The sequence below is a fragment of the Carassius auratus genome, chromosome 38 (genome assembly GCF_003368295.1).
Source record: "Carassius auratus strain Wakin chromosome 38, ASM336829v1, whole genome shotgun sequence".
Classification (NCBI taxonomy): Eukaryota; Metazoa; Chordata; class Actinopteri; order Cypriniformes; family Cyprinidae; genus Carassius; species Carassius auratus.
This window is the reverse complement of record NC_039280.1, coordinates 3,523,112-3,535,950: the sequence shown is the minus strand read 5'-3', so window position 1 is coordinate 3,535,950 and position 12,839 is coordinate 3,523,112. Positions and strand designations below refer to the sequence as shown.

Genomic DNA, 12,839 nt, shown 5'->3' with positions numbered 1-12,839 from the left:
AAGCTATAATATTAAACTTCTGAAATATGGAGTCGTTTTACTATACCTTTATAACCTTTTTCGGTTTCTACATTTTGGGGACAGTGATTTCTCTCATGTTTCTTAAAAAAATATCTCAACTTGTGTTTTTAAAGGTTATACAAAGCCTTATCGGTTGAGAAAAACATTCAAGTAGGTAAATGATGATAACAATTCAGTAAATTGTGTTCTTTTTTTCCTTCTACCGATCCTGGTTTTTACTAAATAAACATAACATTGACATTCTGTCATTTTTTTATGCTAATAACAATATAGATAAAAGGTTTTCACCGTAATCCCCAAATATATTGTCAAAACACTTTGGGGAGAACAGCTCTGCCATTGAAGTTTGTCATTAACAGTGGTCTCAACAAGATGATTGTTACCATCGTAGCAGTCATGAAGAAATTCCATGGTAGCAGAGTTCCCAGGCCCAGGATGAACAATATGATCCATACAGCATAATACCTGAAAGACAAGTCGCATTATTCACATGCAGTTTCATTATTGTTCGTATGAGAAAGTTACGCTCAAACATTTACCTGTCTTGCGGAGCATTGGCGGTTGTCATTGTGTCTGGCTGATGGATATATCACCGGTGCGTTTCAGAATCTGGCATCAAATCTGAAATCACATGGAGACAGCCTTCATTCAGTGATAATGAACCACAAGGTTTCATCATTTCAAACTCAATAAACACATTTCAGTCAAATGTTCAGCTTGAAAAGTATGTTTGTGCTGTTAATGGATATCCTGGCAGCAGCACCAACACAAACATACTGAAATATCTAAATAACCGTTCACATTTTCACTTCAGTGTCATTTTTCCATGTGCTTCCAATTATACTTAATCGCTAAAACAATGTTTTAAATATCACATATTTTGCTTGGAGGCATAAACAACAAAAAATTAATTTCCTGAGCTCAAGCGACAGATTGTCTGCATTTGAGAAAAGTCTCCAACCTTCAAGAAAGAAGTCTCAAAATCCTCTGCCCTCAAGAGTCCATCTTTATGGACTATAATAAAACTTTGTTTGTTCTAATCTGCTTAAATGATGTTGTTTATGCTGCTTAAACAAATATGGATGGCCTTATTGATGACAATAACCTTGAAGACATGCTTGAAACGGATGCATCATCCTCATTCAAAAAGCATACTTTCAGCAGTCGCATAAACAGACTTTCTGTACATAGAGCACACCGAAGTACTTTTCATTCAAACAAAACAGACCACTTCATGAAGAGATTTATTGGCTGACAGGGAGCGTATTTCTCAGATGGATGATTTTTCATTCTGGGGTGACCCAACCCTTTAAAAATTAGGACAAATCATTGAAAATAGGTTTTCTCCCCAGCTACTGGAATTGTGTTCAATAATCAATATTGTCCTCTGCTCGTCTCTTTGGGAAATGTACATCTGATGAAGTGCACTTAACACACTAAAAATGCCATTAATGCAAGTTTGCAGAATTAAAAATGACTGTGTATATTATTAAGTTTCAAAAGTTTAGCGTCTGTATGAATCTTTTTTTTATGTTTTTGATAGGAGTCTTTATGAAAAGTTTTAAGTTGCCTTTTTCTATAAAAATAAAGTGAAATACAATTTTAAATTAGGTTTTCTACTGAATTATAAATAATTAATCCTGTGATGCAAAGCTGAATTTTCAGTATGATAGCTCATTCTGATATGCTGATTTGGAGCTCAAGAAATATTTATTATTTTTGGTCAGTTTGATGCATCATTATTATTATTTAATTTAAAGAAAAAAGTTGGCAGAATGGCAGTACAGCATATATTATAGGCCTATAAATATTTTAAAGGAGTATATGCATTTATATACTTTTTTTTTTTAAATAAACTATGTAAATGTCTTTATAGTTAGTCATGATGTGCAAAACATTTTTTTAAAAAATTCCATTCTTATTCATACACACAGTAATGTTTAAAAGACACCTGTCTTTATTAATTAAAAACCTTATATCTGCGAACACAACTGTCTCATTACACTTTTCCAAGCGCTTGCCAATAACATCTCTGATTTACAGTGTACATTCACTTCCAGATCAGCTCATGCACCAAATCTGAAAACTTCCATTTCTACACGAGCCAATGGGCACACTGTCAGAGCCGCACTCCACAAATTTATCCCAGCAGCATGCAATCACCCGCTATTTTACACTTTCCACGTCCTGAAAAACATCTCTGGACAGTTTCCACACCATCTTTTGACACGCGGCTTCCTGGGACTGTGCTTCTAAAAGCTCCCTCAGGGGCTCCATGTTTCACAACAAAGCTAGGGTCCTGAAATAGTTTCTCTGTTGGGGTGCTGAGCCTTGAGGGGACCTCAAGAGAGGCTTGTAACCTGAGAATATCAGCAGCGCATCCAAGTACAAACTCAGAACAGACTTCAGTTCAAGAGGCCCTGCGATCCAGTTCTAGCGGTCTATCTCCAAAGCACCAAAACAAGCAGACGCCATTCTTTTAGGAAAGCTTTGCTTGAATTACTCCTCTAATATAACTACAAACATTCAAAAACCATTCAGAAACCAAACATGATGAAATTCCAGTATTTCTTTACTGTAATGGAATATAAGAATAAAAATGGTTCCCAATTCCCAACTCAAAACCTGGTTGAATTAAAAAAAATTTTTATAAAATAATGTTTCCAGAAGAGGGTTTTGCAGCAATGCAATAGTCAAACCATTTTTGTTTCCCCAACAAACTTTTCAGCAAACAGTTCTTTAAAGATTTTTTTTTCCTCAATGTGAAGAATATTTAAATAATATAAAGAACCTTTTCCATTATAAAGTATGGCTGGGCAATATAACGAATATTTAATCATCATCATGAATATACAATTGCAGAATTTCGTGAATATCAAATATTGTAGAAAATGAAGATTAATGTGACAAAGATGACACTTTTATTGGGATTGTTGATTCCACAAAGAACATATAACATCCATGGATTCTTTCCATTCCACAAAAATATATATTTTATAGTGGAAAAAAGGTTCTTTAGATTATTAAAATGTTCTTCACACCAAGAAAAAATGGTTCTTTTTAGAACTGTTAGCTGAACGGTTCTTTGGGAAACCCACAAATGGTTCCATGGAATGACCGTGAAACCTTTATTTGTGTAGCCAATTTCACTCCTCCTGCAAACTATAGCCAAAAAAAATGCTAACATGGTTTAGCAACTAGTTTAAAAGAGATTCAGTTCCAGTAAAAAAAAAGTGACACCGAACATCTCTTAAACCGGGTAAACTGTGTTCTCAGATAAAAAATGTGTGAAACACTTGCGTAATTTACCCCAGCTGCACAGGGCAAAATGCAGTATGTGAACTGCACTGATCTAAAGATGTTGGAATGCACTTTTTGCACCCATATCTCAACTCTAGATATCGTATCTCCTTTAGATCAGCCCTATTAAGAACCTTTTGTGCAATGCAAAGGATGTTAAAGTTTCTTCATGCTTTCAACCACTGATCGAGTACAGATCCTTTCTGTAAAGAACCACCCTACCTGTGCTAAACAAAACCTAATTTCTATTACAAAACAGAAGTTTTGTCACAGCAGGCCATGATTACATTTATGTTCCATGACTAATTCTGAAAGTGCTGAGAGGCAACTGGGCGGCATGCCGGTTTTCTCCACTGGATTATCATTCAAGAGTAAGAAACTCAAAATTGGCTGGAGCATAAGGCCATTTCATTTGCCCTCTATTCTCATCCTCAAAAAAAGATTTATCAAAGCATGAGTTTGAAATTCTGCCATGTTACCAAAGGCAAAAACTGGATTGAAATAAACAGAGCATAAATGTCAGCTTATTTATGACAAAAATCAAAAATCCAAAAAACCACTCAAACCTCTTGAAATCCCCAACCCTAGTTTTGTTTTTAACTACTTAAAACTACTTTTTAACATTGACACCACCCTTTAATTAATTAATATGACACACATGTGAGTTCAGTGCAAAAAAAAGAAAAGAAAATGCCAGTTGGTTTGGAGCCAAAGGGTTGCAAGTTTGCATTTCTGATGTCAGAAGAAGAGGAAAGTTATTTCTGAGGTAATGCATTCTGATAAAAGATTAAAATACATATTGGAATAACCAGGAGTGTGCATTAAGAAAGTAAACTGTCAATTTTGATTGACTTCTAAAAACAGATGTACTGGTTCTGTAACCACAGACTTAAACTGCAGAATCATATGCAAGTTTTGTGCCAACAGCTGCACAGAATACCGTTTAGGAAACCCACCTAGGATGTGGCAGTTCAGTGCCTAACATGAACATGCGGCCAGAGTTGCACGCTATGCATGCATGCCACATGAGTTACATTAAGAACATTTGCCTGCTTTCGAACAGACTAAATGTCTGTCCATTATCTCTGCTCACATGAATCTCATCTAAAGAGCATGAGAAGTCCAAGCCACAGGCGTATGCATCAGCATCAAGACACTTAAATTCAACCTTTGTGAAAAACTAAACACCACAGAAAGCAAAACAGTGATTTAAACTGGGGAATTTAATTATTGTAATGTAAACATAACCTTTAACCTTACTCTTTTTACATCAACTATTTGTATTGTACTTTATATTTTATCTTTATTTAATGTCCTACTGTAGTGCTATCTGCACCAAGGGTCTGAGAGTAACTCAATTTCTATTATCTGTATGTACTGTACATTTGGAAGAATTTACAATAAATCAGACTTGACTTGACTAAGCCTTCCTATTGGTATGAATGAAAATGTGTCAGAAGAAATCAATAAATAATATTTTATATTAAGTAAATAAGAAACAATACCATCTCAAAAAGCATTGTATCTGCCGTGAAGAAAAAAAAGTGGCATCATATTTTAGGAGTAAACAATCATATGTTCATGCAAACACTAAAAGCCAAAAACGTTTAGTGGTTTTCATGGGTCTTTAAAAGTCATGCAAAAATCTCTAGCATCATATTTCAGCTAGTTTGAATACACCAAATGGAGAAAGAGATTGCAGATAAAGCAAATGAGCCGTTTACTTGCTGTGGTCACTGGAGTAGATAAGCTTCTAATCACTTTGAACTAATCAACGTTTAACACATTTATGAAGACTCTACTGGTTTAGTATTATATTGACATTATATTCATTTTAGGTTAACTAGTGCTCAAACTGTCCAAATATCTTAGGGGTGAAACAAGCACAAAGACTTTGTCAGTGAACCTAAATATCTCGGTAACGTTAGTTCATTACTAGTAGGGGTCACTAGGCTATTGTTAAAGACAAGATGGTAGTACATGGCACATGGTAAACCACGCGATTCTGCCCAAAGCCTTCTGACGTCATCATAAACTACCCATAGACGTAAAATACTCTGCGCCAAAAAAAAAAAAAAGCCCGGGTTTGATAAAACCTGTCAATCATAGGCTTACATAGTAAACATCATAGCATCATTCACTTGTCTCTATGTCCATTTCAAATCACCAACCAATGTACATTTCACTGAACACATTTATAGCACACGACCCCAAAGGTATTTAAATAAAAGAAAACCACGTGTGTAGTAGTTGTGAATGACTAACGCTCTGTTCAGACGGAACGTCACACCGGTTCACGCACGTGGCGAGTAAGAAACAATAAAATAATACTCTGTTGGGCACATTCTTTGACCTCATCAACACATTTACAAAATATTAAAGAGAACATAGTTAACACAAATATCGCAGGATGTTCGCTAAGAAAGTTTCTAAAAGTCGCAAATAATTTCGCGGTAAATGTAACATGATCTCGCATTTAAAACAACACGTTTCTAAAAGTACTGGACGCATTGCTACCAAAAAAAAATAAACGGAGTAGAACACTCGTTTTTTAACTTTAGATCACTGGTGTTTGGAAATACAGGGTTCAAACGAAAATGACCACAACAGTAACCTACGCGGTAAATGTGAAAGTGGAAAAAAAGCGCGTAAGATGCGATGTGAGTAAAGTAAGTTACTGTAGTAAACTCGAGCCCTACCTTCACGTGTGGAGAGTAGAAGAGACTGAGTGAGAGGGAGCTTCACAGTTCTCACACAAAGACAGAAACTCTGAGGAGGGACTGTCCCATGATCATGATGATGATAGGAAGGGTGCAAGTTTGATTATACTATATACTATGATCATTTTATTTTTTCAGTAATAATCTTTAGGTCGGACTAAAAACTTCTCGGTTTTATGTATACAAGTTTGGACACAAACTGTTTAACTTAAGTGCTTCTAATGAATTGTCTTGGGAAATTTAACTTTTGACAACTAATGAATTTCTTCACAGACACTTTTACTAGTATCTTCACTTTTATTCGTGCATTCATTCATAAAGAACGAAATTCGCGTCCTGCTGCACCTGAACAGGAACAAATACAAATCAAAGTTTAAACAAATTGAAAAAAAAACGCGTCTCAAAGCACTTCAACATTTGAACCTGCCTCTTATTAATAATTGCTTTGTACCGACAAATACATACAAACTATATTAAAATACCCGTCTTGGAAAGTGTTTTCGGAAGAAAAAAACAACAACTGTCGCTTATGTCTTAAGTGAAAGTAACACAGCTCAGAAAGTAATCGGATGTGTCTTTATCATTATAATGGATGCATTGTCTCTTAAAGTGGCCGCACCTAATTTAGTATCTGCTGTCAGCAGTGTTGGGAACGTTACTTTAAAAAAGTAATTAGTTATAGTTACTCACTACTTGTTCCAAAAGGTAATTGAGTTAGTAACTGAATTACTATATAATAAAAGTAACTGGTTACCAGGAAAAGTAACTATTTGCGTTACTGTAAAAAAAAAAAAAAATAAATCAATTAAATCAATTCATAGTAACGAACCACATTTAACGTTCAGTAACGTTAATGGCGTTGCAACGACTGGAAAAGTAATTAGTTAGATTACCGCGTTACTGAAAAAATAATGCCATTACCTAACGCCGTTATTCTAAACACTGGCTGTCAGTAATATTAATCCAACGAAATTAAAGAAAGAAAATCACTCACTGCTCTTGACTGAATTACTTAAGCTCAAATGTATTTGCATTTGTTATTTCACAGTTTTGTTGTTTCTTCTAAATGTAAAACAGTCATAATAAAAAATATTATGCAAATGCATTACCCAAACTTTTTAATACAAAAAAAGATTCAAAAATTGTAGGCCAAAAGTAAATGTAGCATTATATATAGGCTAACTATATATTAGTTAGATACAAAAATTATATATATATATTTTTTTTTTTTTTTTTTTTTGTGGGCCAAATCCAAAGTCATCACGGACCAACTTTGGCCCTAGTTTGTACATATCTGCTGTTCGGTTATGAATGAGATGCTACAATCCGTAATGGCCAAATATAACATCCCCTAAAGCATGTGATGGCAAATTTGCAATTTGCCTGTTGACAATGACAGACATCTGTTGTTCTGTTAGTCGTGAGGAGATGCACACCTTCCATGTGACATTTCACACCGAGAGGAACGAGGGTATGCTGTCAAACTCACATGAGCTGAAACCTCCCATCAGAACACAGCTGCACTTTCAGAGGTTCCTGAAGAGGAATGACAACTGTATGTCTTCATCACATTTTCAAGTACATGTGACGTCTACAATTTTTGTTTAAAGCGCTGGTATAATTACAGCCGAATTAATATAGTCACTATCATGTGCTGAACAAGTTCGAAGTCTACTAAATTTAGATTCATTATTCCTGCTGTTGTTTATCTCTGCATGGTGGCACTAAAAATATTTAAGTTTTGCAAGCATTATCATGTATTGTTTTATAAGTCAAAAAAATTCAAAAGTATTTCATAGGAATCAGTTTTCTGCCACAAAAAAAAAACAACAACAAGAAAAAGTTTATATGTGAAAGAAATCCCAGTTCTGAGTTCATATTTCACCTGTTTTTTAATTGTGACTTTAATCTTACAACTCAGATTTTTCAGAATTCTGAGGAAAAATCTGAATTTCGAGAAACTGTGGAAGTTTGAGGAAAAAAGTAAGAATTATGAGTTATGTTACAGTTCTGAGTTTGTCTTGAATTTCAGAATTTTTAAGAGTTTACATTTTAAAAATGTCTGAACTACGAGATAAAAAGTTGCGATTAATTTGTAATTTCATTATTATTTTTTACCCGTGGTGGAAACCAGATTAGTACTGCAAGTTTTAAACTCAGAATTCATAGAAAATATATATAAATTAAATCATAATGTACTTTTTTATACTTTATATTATTTTACACAATTCCTCTGTGGATTGTAAAGAAAAAGTGTTAGTCTTCATAATCTCTGAACCCCTAAATGACTTAACGTTAGTCAAATGATTTAGGCATTATTTTAATAAAATAGCTTTCAGGTCTAGCTCCATTCAGCAACTTTTGAATATCCTGGCTCACAGACATGCATGACATCAGAGGAATGAAGTGGCTTAGAAATGTCATTTTCTGTTTTTAGATCTACTGTGTGATTTGTAACTAAAATAGTTTAACAAATAAGTCCAGTAAACAAGATGATGTTCATTTTTCGAAGTACTTTATTGTGTCTTGTTTACGTCTGTAGGTCGGGTTCTTTGTCAGATGAATTTGTATGTTTAAAATAGAACTGGCAACCGTGTTGTGTTCTTATGGGCAGTCGCTGGGCTATAACCGTGTGGTTAGACTTTGTTTGCACTTACAGTCCGACCGCTTCCACCTACACCCTGTCTAGTCTAAAAGCAGTCGTGGTTGGAGTGAGACAGTCTCTCCATGGACGTGAAGTTTAACAAGTAAACATCCTAAAAAAGTGGGAGGGGACAAGATCTCCAAACAAGCACTTCTTGGGTAATATAACTTAGAATAACAACCATTATCGGCTTCAAAATGAGTGCTACAAGCTAACGTCCAAGAGCCTTCACCACAACACTGCCTCATTCAAACAGAAGTCCTTACCATCCAGAAAATGAAGAGTGCATGAAGTTCCAACACTGTGCTGTTGATCTGGGTCAGAAGCTCTGTTTGCTCCAGGAACAGTCTTCTGGAAATACACTAAAGTCACTCTGGATTAGTTTGAATGTGCTGTTCACACACAGTCTATGTTCGTCAAGTACTTCCACGTCAAATGCACTAAATCTCAGCCTCAACCCATTCGGAAATACCAGACTTACATAGAAACCTATACATAGTAGCCAGAAAGAAGTGGTCATAAATAAAACATACACATCTTCACTTGTAAAGGGTGAGTTAATAATATTGCATTTAACTACTCTTTAAAAAATGCATAATGTAGATAGAGATATATTATGTGTCATGAAGCTTTGTTTTGGAGAAATTAATGAATATAGATCATGTACGTGCTCAAAGGCACATTAAATCTGGGTGCAGTATGTCACGTACCTGGCAGAACGGAGGAACAGGAGCTGAGCACATGGCAATGCAACAATCTCTGTAGCGTGTGAAATGAAATCAGAGCTGTTCAGTCACCCCTCAACTTCTGTCAGCTCAGAGGATTCTGCCTTGGATTTAGATCTTGTTTTAATAGGTAAATTATACGGGCATTTTATATATATATATTAGACTTTCAGGCTATTTCAATATGTAGCAATGCCCTCACGACAACCACAAAGCATTCATATTGTGCAACTGTTGTTTACCCAGCATGCTTTTTGGTTGGAGTCATATCAGAAGGAGTTTAAACTGATAACTTGCTAGGAATATAAACTTCACTTGTTGAGTCAGGTGAATTTCAGGGGGTTTGTGAGTTCATTAAAATTAATTAATTATAATTCAATCTTGAACAGCCTATATAAAAATATAAAATAGTAATAAAGAAGCGACTATTTTCAGAAAAAAATCAATGGCATTTGCTTTGAATCTTCCCAAAAGCATACAATTTAGTAGTGATGTCATAAATTGTCCCTAGCAATAATTTTGATTAAACAGTTAAATTTATATGTAATTTCGACCGGATATAAATAGGTCATACTGTACTATACCTCAAGGATGTACATTTAATACATGTGTGGAGTAAGAACATATAACCTAGTGTGTTTAAAACATATGTGCACAGTTCGGTTGAATGATAAAGTTTAACTTTATGTTGTTATGCTGTGTTTTGTGTTCATCTGCTTCTCCCATTTGCTCTTTTTACCTTGCCAATCACATAGACTAATACTATCAGATACAATAATAATTGATCATATATTTATTACAATACGGATAAATTTAACACTCACTTCAATGGTATGGAAATCAACTGATTTCCTGTTTAAATGTCACTAACTAAACTGCAGTGCTCAAACTATTTAAAATATAGTGAATTATACAAACGCGATCATAATGCACATAATGTCTCCATTTAGCAAGTGTTTTGATCTTCAGCTCCTCATATTAATGGAGTATTTCACTAGTTAGCAGTAAACCGGTTACCTCACCTCAGTATCTTTGTAGATTTATGATGGATGTTGTAGTGGTAAACAGGATTTTTTTCCGCCACTTTTTTCCACGTTATAAAACTAGCAAACTAAGCCAGTGGTTTGATAATTTGATTCAACTCAGGATTGTCAGATTAATTAAAAAGTAATAAATGTACACCTTAAGAGGACACAGAATGAATATAGAGTTGGTCACTCTTGTCTTTAAGTTTTTTTTTTACATGCAGATATGGCATTAAATTATTGAAATATTTAAGTAAAATCTCAAGGGGTACTTCAAGTGAATAATGTAGGCCGAAGGGGTTCGGCTGGGGTCCCCGAACAGCCTTTTAGCAAACAGTTCTTAAAAAAAAAAAAAAAAAAAAAAAAAAAGTATTAATAAATAATTATTTTAATTTAAACATAATTGTTCCACTATAAAGAAACTTTTGTGCAGTGGAAATGTTCTATGGATGTTAAAGGTTCTACGTGGAACCATCAATTCCAATTAAGAACCTTCATTTTTAAGAGTGTATGTATGCTATAATTGTTGAAATGCCATGTTTATAGTTATTCCGATTTGTATTATGGTGTTTGGTACTTTTTGTACCACAGATTTCATTTGTAGCTTGAAACTACAAAATATAAGTTATTTTGCATTGACTTGCATTGAAATGTGATTTGACTAATAGTCCTAGACAGGTGTTTAGAAAACCTGATTGAATCCAGAGTGTCATTACAAAAGAAAATAGCAGGAACGAAAGCATTGTCAAGATGTGTTTTCACATTCAAAATTAGTAAAACTGCCAGATTTCACAGCACTAGCATTATGAGAAAGCACGCAAAGAGCGGGTCATTTGTTATTTAAAGGCACGAAAAGGGTCTTCCTGCCGAAGTTTTTGAGGGAGGAGTATCCTGACATCCACTCAAAACATGTCCCATTGTCCTCGTCCAACTATCACATTAGGCACAGCGGGCAAAGACAACAACAAGAGGAAACCTGGTTCAATCGACCCAATGACCCATGTTCCATGTGACTTTTGTGTTCCATATTGCTATGGAATGGGTCTAAGAGAGCCTAAGGAAACCAGCAGACAACAGATCGTCCTATAAACTTACTGGACCATCTGATAAAATCTGAAATCAGACATCCAGATATTGTATTCCCTAAAATTTAAATTTGCTGACAATTTACTCTAATCTAAAATGTGAGTTTGTTTCTTCATGCAAACATATTTGTAGAAATGAAGCATTCCATTACTGTCTCACCAATTGATGCTCTGCAGTGAATGGGTGCCATCAGAATGAGAGTCCAAACAGCTGATAAAAACATCACAATAATCCGCACCACCCAAGTCCATCAGTTAACATCTTGCAGATCCAAAGGCTGTACGTTTGCAAGAAACAAATCCATTATTAGGGCATTTTAACTTTAAAGGGGGGATGAAATGCTATTTCATGCATACTGAGTTTTTTACACTGTTAAAGAGTTGGATTCCCATGCTAAACGTGGACAAAGTTAAAAAATTAAGTTGTACGTTTGAAGGAGTATTTCTGTTCCAAAAATACTCCTTCCGGTTTGTCACAAGTTTCGGAAAGTTTTTTTCGAGTATGGCTCTGTGTGACGTTAGATGGAGCGGAATTTCCTTATATGGGTCCTAAGGGCACTTCTGCCGGAAGAGCGCACGCTCCCGTATAGCAGAGCACTGAGAGCACAACAGACTTCACTGATCAGAGCGAGAGCGTCGCCAAATGTCACAAAAGGAGTGTGTTTTTGGTTGCCAGGGCAAGACAACCCTGCACAGATTACAAAAAGAGAAACAGCATTAAGGGACCAGTGGATGGAGTTTATTTTTACAGAGCATCAACGGAGTTGTGCAAGTGTTCGTGTTTGTTCCCTGCATTTCGAAGATGCTTGTTTTACAAACAAGGCCCAGTTTGACGCCGGATTTGCACATCGTTTATTTCTTAAGGATAATGCAGTCCCAACGAAAAAGGGTCACGATCGTGTGTTGGAACCGCAGGCGGTGAGTAAAACTGCTTCAAATATCTCTGTGTTGTTAACTTAGCTATCAGCGCGTAAGCACATCAAGTAAACAACATGCGATGTTGTCATCAAACTGCACTTTCCACATGTACAGCTTAGAAAAAAAAAAAAAAAAAAAAAAGACGACAAAGTGGAACTTAGTCATTTTCCAAAACCGCTAAGCAAATATATACAGTTTCAATACATACCACATAGAGACATCATTGCTGATGCTGCTCTTGTTAAATTTCAGCCTCTGGATCTGATTCTGGATCATAAATATACGCTGAATCTGACTGTTAGCCGTGGTTTGTTTTGGTTGGTTTTGTCCTCACGGTAATGTCACAGCTTCCAAACGCTCTCAACGCAAAAGCTTACTCGCGCTCGTGATTCTTTAGCTCC

The 12,839-nt window shown here is 35.3% G+C and overlaps 1 protein-coding gene across 5 annotated transcripts in view; it reads right to left on the bottom strand.

Moving 5' to 3' along the window:
• Positions 1-12,839, bottom strand: part of LOC113056679 (equilibrative nucleoside transporter 1-like) — a 33,788-nt gene that overhangs the window by 13,578 nt on the left and 7,371 nt on the right. For 2 of the 5 annotated variants that reach the window (XM_026223477.1, XM_026223478.1), the window contains 2 exons: positions 561-642; positions 405-486 (listed from right to left, as the gene is read on the bottom strand). In XM_026223477.1, coding sequence (XP_026079262.1) covers positions 405-486; positions 561-589 — 111 coding nt within the window. In that variant the 5' untranslated portion in view covers positions 590-642. Of the gene's footprint in view, positions 1-404; positions 487-560; positions 643-6,020; positions 6,325-8,951; positions 9,306-12,839 lie in introns of those variants that run through there. The other 3 variants (XM_026223479.1, XM_026223480.1, XM_026223475.1) reach the window with 3 other exon arrangements.